The 25,924-nt window shown below is 33.5% G+C and overlaps 1 protein-coding gene across 2 annotated transcripts in view; it reads left to right on the forward strand.

Moving 5' to 3' along the window:
* LOC127705750 (nuclear pore complex protein Nup160-like) overlaps positions 1 to 25,924 on the forward strand; it is a 240,824-nt gene that overhangs the window by 126,899 nt on the left and 88,001 nt on the right. For both annotated transcript variants that reach the window (XM_052210099.1, XM_052210098.1), the window contains exons 22-27: positions 877 to 1,032; positions 7,108 to 7,240; positions 9,142 to 9,237; positions 10,572 to 10,666; positions 14,535 to 14,737; positions 19,428 to 19,594. In XM_052210099.1, coding sequence (XP_052066059.1) covers positions 877 to 1,032; positions 7,108 to 7,240; positions 9,142 to 9,237; positions 10,572 to 10,666; positions 14,535 to 14,737; positions 19,428 to 19,594 — 850 coding nt within the window. The remainder of the gene's footprint in view (positions 1 to 876; positions 1,033 to 7,107; positions 7,241 to 9,141; positions 9,238 to 10,571; positions 10,667 to 14,534; positions 14,738 to 19,427; positions 19,595 to 25,924) is intronic.

Here is a 25,924-nt window from a genome sequence, read left to right on the forward strand (position 1 = left end):
GCATTTTAGCCTTAACAGATACTTCTGATGGAAATTCAGATGACAGAAATCTATGAATTTAATTATTTTAATTCATAAATCTCAAAATTTGATTGATTGAAAATTTATTTTTCAGAAATGAAAAAAAAAATTCTAGGGTCGGGGGGGGGGGGGGGGGGGGGGGATTGGTTTAAACTAGGGTCATTCGGGAAACTGGAACCACACATATATTTTTATTTGGCTTAAAGGGCCAGTGTGGGCTATTGCTATTGCTATCACAAAATTTCTAAAATCTTCTCTGAAACTATAACCTTATGGCTATTTAGTCCATTCTGGAAAAACAGTCATTTAGACAACTTCCTGTTAGGGTCAGTGGTGAAGCAGAACAAAGGTCATCAGTAAGGAGCTGAAGAAGGAAAGAATTTAGAAAGTGATCACTAGGAAACTTGTAGATTATGATCCACTTTTTTTCAAAACTCAAATTATAGTTAAAAAAAAATTTGTTTGAAGTATTTACAATGGTTTAAACAGGTCTCATTGAAAAGTATCATGCATTGTTTAAACAGGGTCCCAGATAGCTTCAACTGGATGAAAAAAGTAGTGTAATTTTAGAACTTACCCGGAATTAATGGAATAAATAGCGATTAGGTGTATTGGACCAAACTTTGCCACAATCATTGGAATATTTTGAATAAAATTTTATTACTGAAAAAAGACATATTTCAGAGATTTTAATACCTGTACCTTTTCACTGATTGAACCAAAAAGGAGTTGGCATCTATGAATGCAACACAGGTTCTTTAGAGCCTTGAATATAAAAACATGAGCCTATTATTTTTGTTGTAACCTCTGCACAACTGCCAAAATCATATGGAATTTCCTTAATTACATTTCCAGATGGCCAATGAATGAAAGCTTTTTATTTCCAGAATATCTAATGGAATGTTGTCAGTATCTACCCCTTCAGCAATATGTTAATCAGCTTAGCGAGTTTTGTGATGTGAATGAGTCGTCCCTCAAATTCATGCTAGGAATGGCTTATTTGCATTTTGAGTAGGTTTTCATTTATAATAAGTGAAAAAATCTGAGACATAGTTTGGTAGCTTGTGTATGGTCAGTTAAAGGAATGAAAACAAGTGTAGCATGTGTATGGTCAGTTAAAGGGATGAAAACAAATTATTACCATCATTTGATCTAAATGTGATTTTTTCATCCTAGTGGGAGGAACATTTTTTTGGTAGTCAATGAGTTTATTTAAGCCTCCGCCTTATAGAGGGAGTATTAAGTTTAACCCTTGTCCGTACGTCCCAAAGATGGTTTCCTTCTCTAACTTTTGTTTGCCTGAACCAAATGTTATGAAACTTATACACAATGCTTAAAACCACAAAAATCCGGATCAAGTTTGAATTTTCATGGCTTCACTTTAATAGTTCTAGAGTTATGCCCCTTTATAAATAAAAAAAAATGCTGAATATTTAGTTTCCTTTCTCTAACTTTGGTTGGCTCAACCAAATGTTGTGAAACTTATACACAATGCTTATTACCGCATAAAAAAAAAATCAAGTTTTAAATTTGGTGGCGTCACTAAAACTGTTCTTCAGTAATGTCCCTTTATTACTTTATATGATATGCTAGCGGGGGGAATCATCTGTGTCCCATGGACATGTTCTCCATTTATTAGTCTACGAATCTTTATGAAATCCAAACACAAGTGACTTTGGGGGTTATGGCTTAAACTGTTCAGGAATAAGGGAAAAAAGGGTGGGAACAAGGTTTTCCCGTTTCCGAACAAATACATAACTATTAGTCAATGGATCTCTATGAATTTGTACCACAAGGTTCCATACCACACACAAAAGGTTGGGGTCAATTTGTGGGTTGTGGCTTCAATTGTTAAGAAACTAGAGGCCTAATAGGGGACAAATACAAGACCTTTGTAATACTGGCTAAGCTGGTTCTAACATGAATTATTTCTGATCTATTTAAAGAAACAACAAATACTGAAATGGCAGGAATTACACACCAAACAGGATGTGTAAATTATTATATTTAGTATGTAAACAGATTTACTAAGTTATAATTGCACAACAGCAATAAATCCTTATTGAAAATAAATACCAATTTCAATGAGGATTGATTTAAAGTCTGTCCATCTGATGAGTTCAGCCTTTTTCAACTGATTTTTTATAGTTCGTTCTTATGTTGTACTGTTATACCACTATCCCAGGTTATTGGGAGGGTTGGGATCCCGCTAACATGTTTAACCCCGCCACATCATGTATGTATGTGCCTGTCCCAAGTCAGGAGCCTGTAATTCAGTGGTTGTCGTTTGTTTTTGTGTTACATATTTGTTTTTCGTTCATTTTTTAGCCATCACTTGGCGTCTGTCGTCGTAAACTATTTCAAAAATCTTCTCCTCTGAAACTACTGGGCCAAATACCTTCAAACATTTACTAAATGTTCCTTAGGGTATCTAGTTTATAAATTATATCCGTAGTTTTGATCCATCAACAAACATGGCTGCCATGGCTAAAAACAGAACATAGGGGTCAAATGCAGTTTTTGGCTTATATCTCAAAAACTAAAGCTTTTAGAGCAAATCTGACGAAAAAAAAAGGGTTCAATTGGTCAAGATCTATCGGCCCTGAAATATTACTATAGATATATATAAACTGTAAGCAGCAATAATGTTCAGCAAAGTAAGATCTACAAAAAAGTTAATATGACCATAATTGTCAATTGACCCCTTAAGGAGTTATTGCCCTTTAAAGACAATTTTACACAATTTGTTCATCAAGTTTGCTAACATTTAAAAATCTCCTCTGAAACTACTGGGCCAATTACCTTCAAACTTTAACTAAATGTTCCTTATGGAATATTGTTTATAAATTGTATCCGAAGTTTGTATCCATCAACAAACATGGCCGCCATGGCTAAAAATAGAACATAAGGGTCAAATGCAGTTTTTGGCTTATATCTCAAAAACTAAATCTTTTAGAGAAAATGTGACATGGGGTAAAGTTGTTTAATTGGTCAAGATCTATCGGCCGTGAAATTTTCAGATGAATCGAACAATTCATTGTTGGGTTGCTGCCACCGAATTGGTAGTTTTAACAAAATTTTGCAGTTTTTTGTTATTATTTTGAATATTACTATAGATATATATAAACTGTAAGGAGCAATAATGTTAAGCAAAGTAAGATCTACAAAAAAGTTAATATGACCATAATTGTCAATTGACCCCTTAAGGAGTTATTGCCCTTTAAAGACAATTTTACACAATTTGTTCATCAAGTTTGCTAACATTTAAAAATCTTCTCCTCTGAAACTACTGGGCCAATTACCTTCAAACTTTAACTAAATGTTCCTTAGGGTATCTTGTTTATAAATTGTATCCAAAGTTTGTATCCATTGACAAACATGGCCACCATGGCTAAAAATAGAACATAAGGGTCAAATGCAGTTTTTGGCTTATATCTCAAAAACTAAATCTTTTAGAGCAAATGTGACATGGGGTAAAATTTGTTTAATTGGTCAAGATCTATCGGCCCTGAAATTATCAGACGATATGAACAACCCATTGTTGGGTTGCTGCCACCAAATTGGTAGTTTTAACAAAATTTTGCAGTTTTTTGTTATTATTTTGAATATTACTATAGATATATGTAAACTGTAAGCAGCAATGATGTTCAGCAAAGTAAGATCTACAAAAAAGTTCATTTGACCAAAATTGTCAATTGACCCCTTAAGGAGTGATTGCCCTTTAAAGACAATTTTACACAATTTGTTCATCAAGTTTGCTAACATTTAAAAATCTTCTCCTCTGAAATACAGGTGAGCGATTCAGGCTCTTGAGAGCCTCTTGTTTATATAAATAAGGCCGTTAGTTTTCTCGTTTGAATTGGTTTACATTGTCATTTCGGGGCCTTTTATAGCTGACTATGCGGTATGGGCTTTGCTCATTGTTGAAGGCCGTACAGTGACCTATAGTTGTTAATTTCTGTGTCATTTTGGTCTCTTGTGGAGAGTTGTCTCATTGGCAATCATACCACATCTTCTTTTTAGTCCCCTACCGACGAAGTCGAATGGGACTTTAGGTTTTTCTGTCCGTCTGTCCATCTGTCCATCTGTCCGTCTGTCAGTCCGGCAAATCAGCTTTCCACACTTTTTTTCTTCGTTCTTGCAGATATTGATTTGATATTTGGTATATAGTTTTATCATGACAAGTTATAGCTCAAGTTCAAATTTTGTTCTGGACTGATGATTTAGTCCAGAGTTATGGACCATATCTAATGTTAGAGTACTATGTTAAACCATATTTCTGTACAAAGGGAGATAACTCGTTTTTTAAACGACATTCTTTGGTAAATTATTTGAAGAATTTTTTGGCAGGTTAGTTTGTTATTTAGTTTTAATTAATTTTCTGAATGCTATATATATAAAAAAAAGTTATGAAGAGAAATCCTTTAATTAGATATTAATCTATTTTTATTAATGTACATATTTCAATAAATTATATTGTGTAGATAAAAGTTGTTGACATTTTATAGATAAGTTACAAATCTATATTAGTTTGTGACAAATGAAAGAAAAAATATTTGGAACTATTAATCATATTTGATTATAATTTGAAAATAGATATACACTGTATTACATCATATCTAATTTTAGAAAACTATTAATCATATCTAATGTTTTTTTCATCATGCTTATAAGATATTCATTGATAATTGGTATATAGTTTTATCCTGACAAGTTACAGATCAAGTTCAAATTTTTGTTTTTGGTCTAATAATTTTGTGCAGAGTTATGATCCTTGGACTTGAAAAAATTCACTCAAATAATCAGTTTTCCACACTGTTTTTAGTCATGCTTGAAGATATTCACTTTTTTGTTTACACCATGACAAGTTATAAAACAAGTTAGCATTTTGTTCCAGTCTAATGATTTTTTACCCGGTAGGGGACTATGTATTGCCATGCAATACTCTCAGAATGCTTGTTTATATTGAATTGTTTGAGGTTTTTAACATGTATTACTATATTGGATATTTGGACATTTTTATAGGACCGCAAAAATTTAAAAAATTTTGGTCGTATATTAGTATCACGTCGTCGTCAGCGTCGTCCGAAGACGGATTATTTCCGGATAATAACTTTAGTATAAGTTAATAGAAATCAATAAAATTTTAACACAAGGTTTATAACCACTAAAGGAAGACTGGGATTGATTTTGGGGGTTTTGGTCCTAACAGTTTAGGAACAAGGGGCCCAAAAGGGGTCAAAATAAGTATTTTTCTAGTTTCCAGACAATAGCTTGTGTGTAAATGTATGGATCTTTCTGAAATTGTACCACAAGGTTCCATTCCAAAAAATGAAGGTTGGGATTGATTTTGGGGTTATGGCCTAAACTGTTTAGGAATTAGGGTAAAAGGGGCCAAAAACAATACTTTTCTAGTACTTTGTATAAATTGCTTATTTCTTGACAAATTTCGAATGTATGGGGTTCTTTGATATGCTAAATCTAACCATGTATTTAGATTTTTGATTTGTGGGCCCTGTTATCAAATTGGTCCACATTGAGGTCAAAAGGGTCCAAAATTAAACTTTGTTTGATTTCATCAAAAATTTAATTCTTGGGATTCTTTGATATGCTGAATTAATCCATGGCCATGTATTTAGATTTTGGATATTGGACCATAATAGGTAAATTTAAGTTTTTTAAGTTCATTAGACCACATTCATTCTGTGTCAGAAACCTATGCTGTGTCAACTATTTAATCACAATCCAAATTCAGAGCTGTATCAAGCTTGAATGTTGTGTACATACTTGCCCCAACTGTTCAGGGTTCGACCTCTGTGGTTGTATAAAGCTGCGCCCTGCGGAGCATCTGGTTAAATATGTCTACATTTAGGTTCAAAGGGTCCAAAATTAGACTTTTTATTTCATCAAAAACTGAAATTTTTTGGTTCTATGATATGCTGAATCTTACTGTGCATTAAGATTTTTGTCTTGCCTTGATAGTCAAAAAGCAAGACATAGGTATGTGCATTGTTTCAGGCAGCGGCGGCAACAAAGTATTAGTTTGTGATTAGCTCTAGTTTATGGTGAACCACTAGTGGTAGGCCAATGATATTTTGTATGCAGTTGTATTAGCATTGGCACATCTCAATACCATGAAGATTATTTGGCCTTGCCCCTTCAGTCATGGTCTATTGACCTTGAAACTTTGCTTAGTTTACATGTATTAGTTTGTGTCAATGTGATTAGGTCAGTTTATGGGGAACCACTAGTGGTAGGTCAATGATATTTGGTATGCAGTTGTATAAGCACTGGCATATCTCATTTACATGGAGATTATTTGGTCCCACCCCCTTATTCATGGTATATTGAATTTGAAACTTTTGTTTAGTTTACAACTTTTTACTTGTTTGGCTTTCTAACTTTTTTTATCTGAGTGTCACTGATGAGTCTTATGTAGACGAAAACACGCGTCTGGCTTATCAAATTATAAGCCTGGTACCTTTGATAACTATTTGCATGTATGAGTTTATGATTAGATCAGTTTAATATGAACCGCTAATGTTAAGTCAATGATATTTGGTAATCAAAAAAGTATCATTTCCATGGAGATTATATAGCCACACCCCCTCTTCATGGTTCATTGACTTTGAAACTTTTACATAGCTTACAAGTTAATGTTTTTGTTTAGGTTTGTTTAAAGGGAACAGCTTATAATAAGTCAATGGTATTTGGTTTGCAGTTGTATTAGCATTTACATGGCAATTGTTTAGCCATGTACCTCAGTCATGGTTCATTGACTTTACATATTTGCATAACATATGTAACATGTTAAAGTATTGTTATTTTAATTTCAACATTTGCATACCGGTAATCAAAATTACAAAAAGGTGAGACATATTTCTGTGATAACAGTTTTATTGCTCTTGTGATCCTTCTGAACTAGACCTGTCCAGATAGCAAGACAAATTTGCTCTTGCATGCATTTTGGTTCCTGCTGTAAAATTTGATATTGTCAACATGTGAATTCTTGTTAAATTATGTATCTGGAATAAAATGCAACATAAAGGATTGAAACAGTCATTTTTCAATCAATTGGTTTTTCAGTGAACCAGAAAAAGCAGCACAGTGCTTTACTGAGGCTAGTCAAGGGGTTGCCAATGAACCATTTCTCAGAGAAAAGATTATCCAATCAGACGAAGTAGAAGTTAGACAGTTGGAAGTTCTTTATTACCTAAAGGTTTGTTTATATTTAAACAGTTCTTAAAGGTCAAATCTCAGTAATTATATAAATATAAAAAGATGTGGTATGATTGCCAATGACACAACTCTCCACCAAGAGAATGTAAAAGTATGTTCCCTTTATTCATATATCTTGTTAAAAAGATGTTTCCAGGGAATTTTAAAAGTGTTTATAAATAAAATGGTAGGTGACTGGTTTACATTTTAGCTTTAAATAACTGTATTTAATTTTACAGTTTAGCTTTTAGCTCACCTGACCCGAAAGGCCAAGTGAGCTATTCTTATCACTTGGCGTCCGTCGCCCATCATCGTCCGCCATGTCGTCGTTAACTTTTTACATTTTGAACTACTTCTAGAGAACCACTGAATGGAATGGAACCAAACATGCCATGAATGTTCCTTATGAGGTGCTGATCAAGTGTCGTTACTTTTTACCAGATCCATCATACAAGATGTCCACCAGCAGAGGACTTAGTTTAACATAGGACCCTAAGGGAAATACATACAAATGTCTTCTTTTAGAGCACCACTGAATGGAATGAAACCAAACATATGAGGTGCTGACCAAGTGTTGTTACTTTGAAACCAATCCATCATCCAAGATGGCCGCCAGCAGGGGACTTAGTTTAACATAGGACCCTATGGGATACATACAAATGTCTTCTTTTAGAGAACCACTGAACTATTGAAATATATATACACACCACATTTCCAAAAAAATATTTAAATGATGTGTTTTACTGAAATCTTTAAATGCATCCAGAAATAATTAAAGTCATTGGTAAGAAGAATCTGTCAGACATCAGACTGAGTTGAATGTTTAAGGTTGTTAATAACTTTGGAAGTATTATAAAAGGTGTAACAATTCATCTGTCTCGTAACCTGATATTGCTATGTAGAGGACATCACATGTTAACTCATGCTGAAGAATATCTCAAGAATGTTTGTAATCTCTCATGCAGAGTTATCGTTCCTTGCTCTCTCTCCAGGACCGATAACTCTGCATGGGAGATTGAACATTTGGGGGGGAAATATGAAAAGATGTTTCCAGGGAATTTTAAAAGTGTTTATAAATAAAATGGTAGGTGACTGGTTTACATTTTAGCTTTAAATAACTGTATTTAATTTTACAGTTAAGCTTTTAGCTCATCTGACCCGAAAGGCCAAGTGAGCTATTCTCATCACTTGGCGTCCATCGTCCATCATCGTCCACCATGTCGTCATTAACTTTTTACAATTTAAACTTCTTCTAGAGAACCACTTAATGGAATGGAACCAAACATGCCATGCATGTTCCTTATGAGGTGCTGACCAAGTGTTGTTACTTTGTAGCCTATCCATCATCTAAGATGGCCGCCAGGGGAGGACTTAGTTTAACATCGGACCCTATAAGATACATACAAATGTCTTCCTTTAGAGCACCACTGAATGGAATGCTCCAAACATAGTATGAATGTCCCTTATGAGGTGCTGACCAAGTGTTGTTACTTTAAAACCAATCCATATCCAAGATGGCCGCCAGCGGAGGACTTAGTTTAACATAGAACCCTATTGGCCTAAACCAAACTTGGCCTAAATCATTATTTAAGTATATGTTATGATTTATATCTTTTTTTATATGATTTCAAAACCCCAAGTAGAGTCAGGTGAGTGACACAGGCTCTTGAGAGCCTCTAGTTTTTCTCCTGAGCTGGGAACCCCTCTTTTAAAAATGACTGGAACCTCCTGAGCTAAGGGGTTGATTAATGACCACATGATACAGATTCAATGAAGTTAAATATTCAAGTGAATAATTCATTAGCAATTTTTCTTAGCTTATATTGACCAATTTTAACCAAATTGGCTGCTAAAAGCGAATTATTATTTCTCTATTTCACTTTCATTAATGATACATTGCAGGTATTGAAGCAATTTGAAGAATTTGGTGCACCTGATGTTGTGGTTTCATTTGCCAAGACAGCCATTAGTATAGCAGATGATGATGATCCTAATGTGGTAAGCTGTCTTTCTTTAAAATACATATAAGAAGATGTGGTATGAGTGCACATGAGACAACTCTCTATCCAAGTCACAATTTGTAAAAGTAAACCATTATAGGTCAAAATACAGTCTTTAACTCACACTGACACCAAGGTATAAAAGGCCCCAAAAATGACTAGTGTAAAACCATTCAAACAGGAAAACAAATGGTTTAATCTATATTATATAAAAAAAAAGCAGATGAAAAGAGAAATGCTTAGGAATCACATCAACAAATGACAACCACTGAACATCAGGTTCCTGACTTAACAAAATGTCCATGTCAATCAGTTCTATTGAAATATATATACACACCACATTTCCAAGAAAATATTTAAATGTGTTTTACTGAAATCTTCAAATGCATCCAGAAATAATTAAAGTCATTGGTAAGAAGAATCTGTCAGACATCAGACTGAGTTGAATGTTTAAGGTTGTTAATAACTTTGGAAGTATTATAAAAGGTGTAACAATTCATCTGTCTTGTAATCTGATATTGCTATGCAGAGGACATCACGTGTTAACTCATGCGGAAGAATATCTCAAGAATGTAATCTCTCATGCAGAGTTATCGGTCCTTGCTCTCTCTCCAGAACCTATAACTCTGCATGGGAGATTGAACATTTGTGGGAAAATATGAATGCCTACTCAAATCAATCTATTAAAAAAACGAATTATTACAGAAGAGTGTCCACCATGCACTTGTACTGCACTAATATTAATATAGTAGAATAGAATGATATACAAATGGATGAAAATTATATATACATGTTACTGTAATATACATATATTAATATAATATATAACAACAAACAAGACAGTATACTGATTTGTATCACTACAATATAATAGTTATTACGATGAGGTTGAATTCCCTGTCATTTATCATCCACGCAGGAACCTGTCTCAGAAAAAAAATATATCTATACATTAACCTACCTTTCAGGTATAGAGATGTGATTTTTATTCTGAGACAAGTGCTTGTGACCATCCACAAGAACTTGCAGTCATCCAATGTTCAGTACTTCAGTACTTTGATTGTAATTTTATAGTGGTGGTATTTGTTCCATACCTTTACAAATAATTGTCATTTATTTAGTTTTGGATTATTACATAGTTGTCAAAGGTACCAGGCTTATAATTTCATACGCAAAAATATTAGATTTTCTTTTCTTTTTGAAGTGAAATAAAAACAAACCAAGCAGAGTATGGCCCTTACCAAACTTACTCCTTTAGATTAGTTGAGCGTTCATCAATCATTAGTCATTTAAACCTTGCCAGATGATGTGTATATAATTATGTCTTTGTAGGCAACTTTATGGTCAAAGGTGTTTAAGTATGAATTAGAATTAGAGCACAATGAAGAGGCTTACAGTGCTATGATTGCCAACCCAGAATCTTCAAGGTAGGAAAACTTTTGAAAGCTATTTTAAGGTTCTTGGTTTTTTTGGCAGAAGCATGTTCTCCATAAGTTTACTGACTTTATTATGGGTAAGATTGAAACGCTTCTTTATGCAAGCTCAAAACCAATTTTGTCTGGCGCAAATACAAAATTTCAATCCTGATATCTATGATAAGTTTATTTACAACCGCTGGGTCGATGCCACTGCTGGTAGAGTGTTTATTCCCCAAGGGTATCACCAGCCCAGTAGTCAGTACTTCTGTGCTGACATGAATTATCATTGATATGGTGACAATTATAAATTATAACTGTTTACAAAACTTTGAATTTTTTAAATATTAAGGCTTGTCTAGCTCAGAAATAGCTTACCTTTGCTGCATATTTAGCAAAACTTTTAGGAATTTGTGGTCCTCAATGCTCTACAACTACGTACTTTATTTGGCCTTTTTAACTTTTTTTTATTTGAGCGTCACTGATGAGTCTTTTGTAGATGAAACATGCGTCTGGCACAAATACAAAATTTCAATCCTGGTATTTATGATGAGTTTGTTTAAATGTGTTTTCCATACATCACTTAACAACTCATTCAACAAATTCACCAGAGCTGTACAAATACTATCTGTGTAAGCTTTTTGAATGTTTTAAGGATGTACTTAAGGGAAATTAAATAAATCAAGAATCTAAAATTGACACTATAAGCCGGAAGAGCATTGGTTCAGAAACCAAATAAGCTTAAAATATTGATAGGTCATGGCGCTTTTTCGAGATATTTGATTTTTAAAATATGACGGGAAAAGGCTGACTTGGACTTTTACATTATAATTGCATTTGTATTATTTGGGTCTCAAATCAAAAGAAAACAAATTAAGAATCTGCTTAAATTTTGGCAAAACCTTTTATGAGCTATTAAGTCTTATATAAAATAATATGTGGGTGTTATGGGGCAAAATATTTTATCTTCTATCGTATGGTAAAAAACCAAGGATTCCGAACAAATTCCAAAACCTCACCTAAGTACATCCTTAAATTCTAACCTATAAGTCTGAGCAACACATTTGACAGATGTACCAAAATATCAGCTTCCTGATGTGACTTGTTAGTAGCACCATCTGATACCAGAGAAAGAAAGTCAGAATTTTTCAAATGTTGAAAAACATTCGTAGCTATGACCTGTGAATTCTCGGGCACATTTATCATTCAAAAAAGTATTGTGAAGATTAATTCCTTTATTTTCACCCAGCTTACAGAGCTAAAAAAGTCTGTGAAAGGAATACCACCTTTTGCAAAGGGTGTGGGCATTTCTAAATAAAATTGTCATTTGCCCAAGAAAATATTTATTCATACTAATAAGCGTCTTCTCTGCTTTTGCTTCATGTTTTGGGACATTTTCCTGGTTGGATTTAGATTTATTCTGGGTACTTACACTTACTATTTTAAATGTCTGACTGCCAAACTACAAAATGACCAAGGGTGTTGTACCTTCTGCATTTCTTGCAGTAGTCATTTTCCCTATCTTCTTTTTAGTCCCCTACCAACGAAGTGGAAAGGGACTTTAGGTTTGCACTCCGTCTGTCTGTCTGTCCATCCATCATTCCAGCAAATCGGTTTCCACACTTTTTAGTCCCCTACCGACAAAGTCAAAGGGGACTTTAGGTTTGCACTTCATCTAGCAGTCTGTCTGTTTATCTGTCAGTCCGGCAAATCAGTTTTCCTCACTTTTTTTCTTTATGCTTGAAGATATTGATTTGATGTTTGGTGTATTGTTTTATCATGACATGTTACAGATCAAGTTCGAATTTTGTTCTAGTCTGATGATTTTGTGCAGAGTTATGGTCCTTTGATTTAGAAAATTCACTAAAGTAACCAGTTTTCTGCTTTTTTTGTGTGTTGTTCTTGAAGATCTTGATTTGATAATTGGTATATAGTTTTATCATGACAAGTTACTGATGAAGTTCGAATTTTGTTCTGGTCTGATGATTTTGTGCAGAGCTATGGTCCTTGGACTTAAAAAATTTACTCAAATAATCAGTTTTCCACAGTTTTTTTCGTCATGCTTGAAGTTATTGATTTGAAAATTGGTATATTGTTTTATCATGATAAGTTATAAATCAAGTTCAAATTTTGTTCTGGTCTGAAGATTTTGTGAAAAATTATGGTCCTTGGATTTGGAAAATTCACTTAAATAATCAGTTTTCAACACTTTTTTCTGTCATGCTTGAAGATATTGACTTGATATTTGTTATATATATAGTTTACACCATGACAAGTTATAGATCAAGTTAGAATTTTGTTCCAATACAATGACTTTTTTATTGGTAGGGCACTATGTATTGCCATGCAATACTCACAGAATGCTTGTTAATGTAATACTTTTTACATTCGTGTGGCAATAACTAAAACCAGATATCAAACTAAAAATTAAAAGAACAATGACCATTAGGAATTTTTAAAAGATTTCTTCAATAGCTGTCAGATCAAAATGTTTGATAAAATTCAGGTCAGTCTTGATTTTGGCCTGTGAAAATATTATTTTTCAAGACTATATTGAAATTATTGCTATCATTATATATATTGATATTTAATCCTGTTCGTCGTTGTCCTCTGTCAAAAGTCAGTTTTTAGAAATACTTTTGAAACTATTATCAGATAGAGAAAATTATAACCAATAAAAATGATCAGAACAATGAGATATGCCATTGCTAATACATGTACAACTTTTGTATAGTTGATATGTTAAAGTGTTGCCTTTTAAATTTCAAAGTTCTTATAACTTCTAGAAGAATAGATGAAAACTCTTCACATATATCAGGGGAAATTGTTCAGTTTATTGTAAATGATGTATTGGAAAAGTGTCAATAGCCAATGAATGCCTAAACCATCACAGTGTACAGATATGATAAGTCAGAAGGGAATAGAAAAATTAAAAAAAAGAAGATATTGTTATATTGCATTTGTTGAACAGTGTAGAGTGATAATTTGTTTTGTTGAACAGTGAAGAGAGATAATTTGTTTTGTTGAACAGTGTAGAGAGATAATTTGTTTTGTTGAACAGTGTAGAGAGATAATTTGTTTGTTGAATAGTGTAGAGAGATAATTTGTTTTGTTGAACAGTGAAGAGAGATAATTTGTTTTATTGAACAAGGTAGAGAGATAATTTGTTTTGTTGAAAAGTGAAGAGAGATAATTTGTTTTGTTGAACAGTGAAGAGTGATAATTTGTTTTGTTGAACAGTGAAGAGAGATAATTTGTTTTGTTGAACAGTGTAGAGAGATAATTTGTTTTGTTGAACAGTGTAGAGAGATAATTTGTTTTGTTGAACAGTGAAGAGAGATAATTTGTTTTATTGAACAGGGTAGAGAGATAATTTGTTTTGTTGAACAGTGAAGAGAGATAATTTGTTTTATTGAACAGTGTAGAGAGATAATTTGTTTTGTTGAACAGTGTAGAGAGATAATTTGTTTTGTTGATCAGTGAAGAGAGATAATTTGTTTTGTTGAACAGTGAAGAGAGATAATTTGTTTTGTTGAACAGTGAAGAGAGATAATTTGTTTTGTTGAACAGTGTAGAGAGATAATTTGTTTTGTTGAACAGTGTAGAGAGATAATTTGTTTTGTTGAACAGTGAAGAGAGATAATTTGTTTTGTTGAACAGTGTAGAGAGATAATTTGTTTTGTTGAACAGTGTAGAGAGATAATTTGTTTTGTTGAACAGTGAAGAGAGATAATTTGTTTTGTTGAACAGTGAAGAGAGATAATTTGTTTTGTTGAACAGTGTAGAGAGATAATTTGTTTTGTTGAACAGTGAAGAGAGATAATTTGTTTTGTTGAACAGTGAAGAAAGATAATATTTTTTATTGAACTTTCTGTTGTAGGAGGAAGGATTGTTTAAGACAGTTACTAGTGACATTAAGTGAGAGAGGAGATCTACAATCTATTGTTTCCTTTCCATACATTGACCTTGAAGATGAAGTTGTGTCCATACTAGAGAGCCGAGCCAGATCTGTGGATTTGACATCACAGAATTATTATGACTTGTTGTATGCATTTCATGTCAACAGAACAAACTGGAGAAAAGGTATAAAATAGGATATGTCATTATCATATAAATCAGGGATGTATTAATTACACAGAATGATAATGAGCATGATGAGAGTTTAATCAAATATCTGCTTGTCACTTGCCCTTGTGGACAGTAGATTTGATGAATTTGTTGTAAAATATAAACTTTTTACAGTCTATGTCAAAAATCAAAGGGAAATCCTTCCTATATTTGCAAATGCAGAAATATTCCATATGAAGAAGCTACAATTCTTCCCATACACACAACAAGTCCCTCATCTCCTTGCTAGCTATCAGACCATATTTTGTTGCTGACATATATATCATTTTTGTCTCGTCTGCAACAAAAGTCGCAGTATGCAAGACATAGGTACTTATTACTATTCAGCGTCAACGTAAACTAATTGTTTAAAGCTTTATATTTTAGAAGGTAAAAGACTGGATGCTTCATATCTTGTATGCAGATACCTGATGTAAAGAAGTTTCCGTCTATCATTTTCTTTGTTCAGTGACTGCTTGAAATTTTTAGGCAGTTAAGCTTGCCTTATGCGAGCACCCTAGATTTGTGTTCTACCCAATAAATGCTGAAATACGTGCCATTGTTATTATCTAGCTGGCTATTATGTTGTTTATAACTAATTGAACATTTTTTTCATACTTTTATTTCTGGAATACAAAAAATATGACCAGAAAAACCTTAAATGATCGTCGAACTACCCAAAACTTTTGAAGTTGCACATAGGAAGTAGTGCTCAATAGAAATCTGTACGTAGTTTATTATCACCTGTGCTTTTGGCTACGATGGCAAAAAACAATTGTATGAAATATTTCATCGCCAAAAATCTGTAATTGTAAGTTGTTTATATTTCCCAAATGGCAAAATGTGCAGGAATATTGTTCATGTACAACAAATCTCTATGATAGAGGAAATAAAGTTATATATCTAAGTTGGCGGTAATTTTAACTTGTCTTGCCAAATAAGGTTGTTGTTATTTTATGAATGAAACGAGGTCATGAAACAGATCAGGAAATCGACATGGATGGGATGTTTTAAGTAATTTGTACAACTCGTCCCTGAGACAAGTCGGACCGAATCAACTCGAACCGTCTAAGAAGACAACTCTGACTGTTTGTCAGATTTACTTAGGGTTTCATAAAATGTTAGACTAACATGTCTAGCGGAGCCATTAATCTTTTGTTTGTGCATTGGGGTCTATTTAGGGGTATTTGGAGGGGCCTGAAGAAGGGAGGGGTTTACTATCGAACCCTATGGGATTTTATTTTTTCAAATTTTCAAATGACTATTTCTCGAAAACAGTAAGTGATAGTATTTCTCGAAAACAGTAAGTGATAGACACAAGGGGTCTTCAGTAATGAGAACAAGACAATAAAAAAAAAATCAAACAAAATATAGGGTGAGTCCCTTGGGGTCATCCCAACCCCCTTCAATTTGAAAATGTACTATTATCTTGTAAACCATCGCAATCCCCATCCCTGAACAATATATATATACTTGTATGGGACAATAAAACAAATCAAATGAAAATAATTTGGAGGAGTCCCCGGTGTCGTCCCACCCCCTCCTGTTTGAGAACTTGAGAAATGGTTGAGATCCCCCCTGAACCATATACATTCATGTATGGGACAATAAAACAAATCAAATAAAATATAGAGGGAGTCCCTTGGGACACCCCACCCCCTCCTGTTTGAGAACTTGTAAACAGTTAAGATCCCCACCCATAGACCGTATATATTCATGTATGGGACAATATAACAAATAAAATGAAATATATGGGGAGTGCCTGGGGTCACCCCACCCCCTCCTGTTTGAGAACTTGGAAAGGGTTGAGATAGCCACCCCTAAACCATATATACTCATGTATGGGACAAAAAAACAAATCAAATGAAATATAGGGGGACTCCATGGGGACACCCCACCCCTCCTGTTTGAGAACTTGTAAACAGTCAAAGATTCCCAACCCTAAACCATATATATTCATGTATGGGAAAATATAACCAATCAAATGAAATATTTGGGGAGTCCCTGGGGTCACTCCACCCTCTCCTGTTTGAGAACGTGGAAATGGTTGAGATCCCCACCCCTAAACTGTATGTATTCATGTATGGGACAATATAACAAATCAAATGAAATATAGGGGGAGTCCCTTGGGTCACCCCACCCCCTCCTGTTTGAGAACTTGTAAACGGTCGTGATACCCACACCTAAACCATATTTATTCCTGTTCGTCATTTCAAAAAGATTTGAATGACATTCAGGGTCAATCTCCTAGGTGTCACATATGCATGTCACTTTACTAGACCAAACCAATATGAACTGGACTTTGCCCAATGTCAGGCGACCATGGGAATGACGAATTATGGGGGCTTTGTTTGGGAGACTTCGTAACAGCATCCTGTTACAATTATTTTTTGTTTATTATTAAATTTTATTACAGCAAAAAATGAGTCTAGGTTAATTGAATTTACTTTAATTATTTATTGAATTATTTCTGGCCCTATAATAATTTTCATTTATGGCTCATTTTAAAGAAAACATATTAATCTTTCAAGCAGTGTAAAGCCCAAGAATGTTTCACCAGCTGAGCAATAATATTTTATGGAATCAGAATTTAAGAAATGATGACAAAATAGCATACCAAACATATTGTTAGTAAGGTTGAAATATATTTTTCACATATTTTTCTGTCTTGAAAGATTTTTTTTTTCCGACCGACCGACCCATCTTTTTTATGTGTAAAATCCGTAAACCAACAAATTAAAAAACCCTGGTCTTATTAAAATAATAAGCAAATGGGGGCATAATTATTCATCTGTGTCCATGCATCTGTGTCCCATGGACACATTCTCTATTTATTTGTTGTGTGAATTTCTCACTTATTATGAGTATTAGAATAACGATATTTGATATATGGGTTCCTTGCAACGTCTACATGTCTTTCTAATGGAATTATTTTGTATCAATGGTTCTGATTGGATGTCAGTAAGCGTAAAATTCGCTATCTCCTTGTCTGTAACTAAGGAAGCTGACATTTTGAATTGCGGAATGTATTGATATGTAATTTCTACAATAATAAGCAGAAAAACTTGCATGTTGCACCTAGAAATCTTCTTTTTATCAAATTTTATTACTTTTTAAAGCGGACAGGAAGCCAGAAAATGCCTGGTGTTTACGTTTGACGCCAGAAGCATACCTATGACGTCACTTAGTTTAGGGGCCATAGAAGATAACATCTTTTCGCGGAATTTTCTTTAATGAAAATTTTACACTGAAATAATGATGGAAATTGAATTATGAACTTGTTTTGCATTAGAAAAGAGATAACTGTATTGTATTTGAAGCTTTGTGGACGTCCATCGGTAGTTTTACTGTCACAAATACCTGTTTACCTGTCTCCGCTAGGCAACACAGGTAAACTAAATTTGTGACAGTAAAACTACTGATGCAACTCAGAAAAGCTTCAAATAAAATACAGTTATCTCTTAAGTCAGACATGGTTCACCTGACCTCTAACTCATTTCATTAAAGTTATGTGATAAGTCTGTTCCTCAAATACTATAAGCAGTAGGTCAACTATATGTAGTGTAATGACTGTAATGGATACATGTCATTCTGGTAGGTTTCATCTGACCTTGAATGACCTCATTTTCATTTGTATTTTGGTCTGTTTTTCAAGTACTGTCAACAACAAGTCAACTATATTTGGTGTATGGAATGATTGTAAGGTGTACATGTCTGTCTGGCAGTTATCATCTGACCTTGACCTCATTTTCATTTTCATTACAAGAAAACTTTTATTTTACTGATAATCAAAATTATAATTTACGTTTAGCTGATGAAAAACTATTAAATCTTCTGAAGCCAAAGACTATTTTTTGCAATAAAACATTTACATATTCAGGTTCACAAATATGGAACAGTTTACCACAAAAAAATAAAGATGAGTGCTATACTTGTTTCTTTTAAAACAAATGTTACAAATCTTTCATAAGTTGTGCACATTAATATGCTTTTTCATTTATATCTATTTACAATTGTATATTGTGTATATTTCATTATAATATTGTACTTTTTACATACATGACATATATGTTATTATTATTTTGTGGACTTAAGCAAAAGGTCAACTTTATTTGGTTTATGGAATGATTAATAGGTGTATATGGCTGTCTGGCAGGTATCATTTGACCTTGACTTCATTTTCATGGTTCATTGGTCAAAGTAAAAGTTTTTGTTTTGGTCTGTTTTTGTTTTTATATTTGCTGCATGGAATTGTTTTAAGGTGTATATATGTCTGTCTGGCATGTACGATATGACCTTGACCTCATTTTCATTGCTCATTGGTCAATGTTAAGTCCTTGTCCTTGTCATAATATGACTTTTTTTGATATTGGGCTCCATTTTTAATTGGTCTACATTGAGGTCCAAATTCATCAAAAACTGAATAATTGCTGCTAGATGAAACGTTTAATCTTATCTTGCATTTAGTTTTTATATTTTGACCCCTGTTTTCAAATAAGTCCATATTAAGGTTTGAATGGTATAAAATTAAACTTTGGTTGATTTCAAACGTTCGTTCGTCCGTCCACTGAATATAGAAAATGATAGTGCGGATGGGGCATCCGTGTACTAGGGACACATTCTTGTTTATATCTAAATTAAAAAGGTTGATAATTTGTTTTTTTAGCTGGAAGTGTGATGTATGAACATGCAATGAGACTGAGTCGTGAATGTTCTGGAAAAAGAGGTCTGCAGAGACAAGCACAATGTTATTTGGCAGCCATGAATGCATTACGACTGGTGGATTCTCAATATGCTTGGATTGTTAAGCCTGTTCCTTCTGCTAAACCAAAGGTAACATGTCAATGTTATTTTATTTTATCTTTAGCAAGATTTGAAAAATTCTTCATTTTGAATTGACCATTAAAGTAAAGACCACTACTTCGGCCATGTTAAATCAATTTTCTGGTCATCAGAAATCTCAACATCAGGAGAGTAATTATCAACATATAATAATTATAATGGAATTCTTAAAACTCTGGGTCTTAACCTCTGCTTAAACAAGTGATCTAAACAACAACAACAATACTTTATATAAAGAGGTATTGCCCAACTTTTTACCCTTTTCAGCTCTTTTGGCCCAAAGTGCCAGTTGAGTTTTTATGCCCCCGCCTTAGCGGAGAGGGCATTAGGTTTTACCCTTGTCCGTCTGTATGTACATGCATCCAAAAGTTGGTTTCCGTTCTCTAATTTTAGTTTGCTTCAACCTAATGTTATGAAACTTATACAAAATGCTTATTATCACAAAACCCAGATCAAGTTTGAATTTTGGTGGTTTCACATTACCGTTCTAGAGTTATGCCCCTTTACATATGAAAGAATTGCTGAATTTTTTGTTTCCATTCTCTAACTTTAGTTTGCCTCAACCAAATGGTATTAAACTTATACACAATGCTTATTACCACAAAATACAGATCTTGAATTTTGGTGGCATCACTTCAACTGTTCTCTACATTATCATTTTTTCTAACTTGTCCCTTCGGACAAGTTGCAGGAAAATCAATTTGTCCGAACTCTTTAACTCACTTGTCCGAATTCATAATTGAAAATCTTACATATTGATGGTATGCACTAATAACACTTGAGCTTTGATTGTACCTAATGAAGGGAGCATTTTGTTATGTTATATGAATTTGTAACTAATTAAGGAATACAACATCAAAATTCATTTTGTTATTTCAGACTGAAAGATTATTTGTAAGACTGAGTTCTCTGACTCTATATCACTATCATGTGTTGATCATTAAATCAAATCAACAGGTTCTCCTATGGACCTATTCATTCTGTGGTAGTGGTAAGGGTAAACCAAGGATGTAAATACACATGGCCACCTTTTATGTTATTCAACCTTTTTAATTTATTGATGGTGGCAAAACAAGCTTTAATAATTTTATTTTGATTATTAGATACATTGATACATGATCATGAAGTACATAAAACATTTCACTGAGAAAATCTGCCTTTTTAGATTTTTCTTCATTTTTGTCGAGCCTGCGACTTTTGTCGCAGAAAGCTCGACATAGGGATAGTGATCCGGCGGCGGCGGCTACGGCGGCGGCGGCGTTAGCTAACTTCTTAAAAGCTTTATATTTTAGAAGGTGGAAGGTCTGGATGCTTCATACTTTATATATGGATGCCTCATGTTACGAAGTTTCCGTCAGTCACATGTCCAATGTCCTTGACCTCATTTTCATGGTTCAGTGACTACTTGAAAAAAAAGTTAAGATTTTTTGTAATGTTAGATTCTCTCTTATTATAAGTAATAGGATAACTATATTTGGTATGTGCGTACCTTGTAAGGTCCTCATGCCCGTCAGACAGTTTTCACTTGACCTCGACCTCATTTCATGGATCAGTGAACAAGGTTAAGTTTTGGTGGTTAAGTCCATATCTCAGATACTATAAGCAATAGGTCTAGTATATTCGGTGTATGGAAGGACTGTAAGGTGTACATGTCCAACTGGCAGGTGTCATCTGACCTTGACCTCATTTTCATGGTTCAATGGTTATAGTTAAGTTTTTGTGTTTTGGTCTGGTTTTCTTATACTGTATGCCATAGGTCTACTATATTTGGTGTATGGAATGATTGTAAGGTGTACATGTCTAGCGGGCAGGTGTCATCTGACCTTGACCTCATTTTCATGGTTCAGTGGTCAAAGTTAAGTTTTTGAGTTTTGGTCTTTTTTTCTAATACTATATGCAATAGTTCAACTATATTTGGTATGTGCGTACCTTGCAAGGTCCTCATGCCCGTCAGACAGTTTTCACTTGACCTCGACCTCATTTCATGGATCAATGAACAAGGTTAAGTTTTGGTGGTCAAGTCCATATCTCAGATACTATAAGCAATAGGTCTAGTATATTCGGTGTATGGAAGGACTGTAAGGTGTACATGTCCAACTGGCAGGTGTCATCTGACCTTGACCTCATTTTCATGGTTCAATGGTTATAGTTAAGTTTTTGTGTTTTGGTCTGGTTTTCTTATACTGTATGCCATAGGTCTACTATATTTGGTGTATGGAATGATTGTAAGGTGTACATGTCTAGCGGGCAGGTGTCATCTGACCTTGACCTCATTTTCATGGTTCAGTGGTCAAAGTTAAGTTTTTGTGTTTTGGTCTGTTTTTCTTAAAATATAAGCAATAGGTCAACTATATTTGTTGTATGGAAGAATTGTTAGCTGTACATGCCTGCCTAGCATGGTTCATCTGACCTTGACCTCATTTTCATGGTTCATTGGTCAATGTTTAGTTTACTTGGTTAATGTTAAGTTTATGTGACAGTTGTAATAAAGCTTTATATTTAGGACTATCAACATAATATCAATGATTAGTAAAGAAGGCGAGACATTTCAGCGTGTGCACTCTTGTTACATCTTAAATTATTATCTTTAAGGAATGACTGTAATATTTTTTCTGTCTACGAAGAAATAGGTTAATATGGTTATGGTACCAACGGTTTAGAAATTAGAGGCCAAAAACAAGCAATTTTGTAGTTTCTAGACCATTACTTGTGTGTAAGTGTATGGATCTCTCTGAAATTGTACCACAAGGTTCCATATCACAATGGGAAGACTTGGTATGAGTTTGGGGGTAATTGCCCCAAATGTTCAGAAATAAGGGGCTAAAAACCGGTTAAAAAACAAGCAATTTGTAGTTTCTGGACCATAACTTTTGTGTAAGTGTATGGATCTTTCTGAAATTGTACCACACAGTTCCATATCTCAATGTGAAGACTGGGTATGAGGGTGGGGGTAATTGCCCCAAATGTTCAAAAATAACGGGCCAAAACAAGCAATTTTGTAGTTTCTGGAGCATAACTTGTGTGTTAGTATATAGATCTCTCAAAAATTGTACCACAAGGTTCCATATCTCAATTTGAAGACTGGGTATGAGGTTGGGGGTAATTGCCTAAAATGTTCAGATATTAGGGCCCAAAAACTAGCATTTTTGTCAAGCCTGCGATTTTTGTCGCAGAAAGCTTGACATAAGGATAGTGATCTGGCAGCAGCTACGGCGGCGGCGTCGTTAGCTAACTTCTTAAAAGCTTTATAATTTAGAAGGTGGAAGACCTGGATGCTTCATACTTTGTATATAGATGCCTCATTTTACGAAGTTTCCGTCATTCACATGTCCAATGTCCTTTACCTCATTTTCATTGTTCAGTGACTCCTTGAAAAAAAAGGTAAGATTTTTTGTAATGTTAAATTCTCTCTTATTATAAGTAATAGGATAACTATATTTGGTATGTGCATACCTTGCAAGGTCCTCCTGCCCGTCAGACAATTTTCACTTGACCTTGACCTCATTTTATGGATCAGTGAACAAGGTAAAGTTTTGGTGGTCAAGTCTATATCTCAGATACTATAAGCAATAGGTCTAGTATATTCGGTGTATGGAAGGACTGTAAGGTCTACATGTCCAACTGGTAGGTGTCATCTGACCTTGACCTCATTATCATGGTTCAGTGGTTATAGTTAAGTTTTTGTGTTTTGGTCTGTTTTTCTTATAATGTATGCAATAGGTCTACTATATTTGGTGTATGGAATGATTGTAAGGTGTACATGTCTAGCTGGCAGGTGTCATCTGACCTTGACCTCATTTTTATGCATCAGTGGTCAAAGTTAATTTTTTGAGTATTGGTCTTTTTTCTAATACTGTATGCAATAAGTCAACTATATTTGGTGTATTGAAATATTTTATGATCTATATGTCATTCGTGCAGGTTTTATTTGACCTTGACCTTATTTCCACGGTTCATTGCTCAGTGTTAATTTTTTACTATGCAATGGCCTCTATAAAAATTTGAGTTAAAAATATAATGTCACCAGACTCGTTTCCATGGTAAAGGTCACCAAAGTTGGTACATCACGTGAATGCATAAATACATACCTGATGTAGAAACTCTGGATTTTTTTCAAGCCTTTGAAAGTATTTTGAAAGGTTTGTTCTTCATTTATTACAAAATTAACATTAAAAATGTAAAAAAAAAACACAAATAATGGCAGTTTTATTCATATTTATTAATTTCGGCTCAAATTTCATCAACACTGCTGCACTCAAAAAACACAGATTTTGTTAAAAATTTCTATTTTTCTTAATTTCTCAAAAAATGGTCCAATGAATATTTTTTTTAATTTGACATAAGATGGTCGAAACAATGATCTTTAAAAAAATAAAAATAAAAATATGGGTCACCAGACTATTTTTTTAAATAAAAACGTTTTTGTGATCCCTAATGACACAGTGATCAACAGCAGTTCTTTGTAAGTCTTTCAAAATTGTGTGTACAAAGTGTGACATATGTTGTCATATCCTTTGTTTAACTTAAACAGAATGATACAGTTTCACAATACAATCAAATGAAAGCAATTTTTGTTCCTACCCACAACGGTTACTATGGCAACAGGACAAGAAGTTGGAAATTCAAGTTTTTACATTGTTCTGATGTGCAAGAGTTACTACCTAACAGACAAAAAGAGATCAAACACCATGATTTCAGAGCTACAACACATGGCTTCTATGTAAATTTAAACAAATATTATGATAATGCAGCTTATATAAGCATTAGGTCTAAAATTAGCAAAATAAATTACTCAGCAGTTAGCAAAAATCTCCATATATTTTTTTCTTTCAATTATCGATTCATAGATACCAGTCATGCAAGTAAATGGATTAAAAAAATGTCAACACTTTGTCACCCTGTCCTTAATTAATGATTTAAGTTTGATGAAGCATAATAATAATACATTACATATTTTCAGTTGACATAGTAACATAACCAAAAAATGATGAAATTATAACTTTTTCAAAGGTTTTTTAACTTTCTTTATTTTTAATGCCTCAATAATTAAGCAAATATATAGACTGTTATATTTAAAAATATGTATATAGTTTACCGGTACTCCTCTGATTCAGTCAAATACTGATTGATAGTCATAGCATAATTAGAGTTCACTTTGTTCCCTGTCAAAATTGTCAATCCTTCCATATTGAATAGTACAGATTGCTCCCAGTCAGATATATCATATTACTATTTATTAGTGGCATTCCGAAAAGAAAATTCCAGTTATTTTGCTCGCTTCATTTAAAATGTCACATCTTGGCATATTACATCTCTGGAATAGGTGATACCTGAGTGATGTCACTATTTCTTGAAAGACGTCTTGTTTGAAAATCAAAATCTACACATTGATCTATATCTATATATATTATTATAAAGAATATGAGAAGGAATTTGTTGAATGTCACAAGCACTAAAGCATTGCCTTTTACTTCAGTTTCTCTTTCATATGTTGTTCCTTCTTTAACATTTGAACTACGAAGGGCCTGCTTTCTATTCTTTTTGTTTCAATTCTTCTCTTTTAAATTCTGTGTTTTCTGGTTATCTCTTTGCCTCTCCAATTTCTTATTCATACTTTCCCAAACTTTCAGAGTAAATTTGCTGGGAGAACATTCTGATGCTGCATTTACCTGAAAGTTTAATTTATTTATTTGTAATGAAAAGGTGTAATAAATAATATTAAAGTGCAAAATTAATCCAATCATGCATTAAATCATCAATTTAAAAAGATTATGGAAGCTGAGTTACTAACTGAGACTCTGAGAGTCATCTGTGTATATAAGTTTGCATGATCTGACACCATATGGTAGCTAAGATATGAAATTGGATGTTTAACATAACCAAAGTCAGTGAAGTGGTAAATGTAGGTCAGTGACATCTTTGTACAAGTTTATATGATCCTACAATTTATAGTTGATGAGATATGAACTTGTGTGTTTCAACTTGAGGCAAACTAAAATCTACTAAATCTATTGTCCAAAAAGAAATGTTTATGCCAGCAAAACACCATTATTAGATTAAAGAGTCTCAAATGATATCTCAAGTTTTTTTTTCTCAAAGGTAACTACATGTAATTATCCTAAAATGTATGCATTTACCATTGACAGCCATTTATATCCTTCATTTTTCTGTAAAACTGCTGCTAATAACCTGCTGTTAAAGGATGATGATCCATCATAAGACCTACAATTGATAAGAAATATAATAAAAATTGTATTAAGAGTAAATTTATATAATTATAGGATTCATAATGAGTGAGACTTTTATATTACTTGTTATCAA

Source organism: Mytilus californianus, unplaced genomic scaffold (genome assembly GCF_021869535.1).
Source record: "Mytilus californianus isolate M0D057914Y unplaced genomic scaffold, xbMytCali1.0.p SCAF_6, whole genome shotgun sequence".
Taxonomy (NCBI): domain Eukaryota; kingdom Metazoa; phylum Mollusca; class Bivalvia; order Mytilida; family Mytilidae; genus Mytilus; species Mytilus californianus.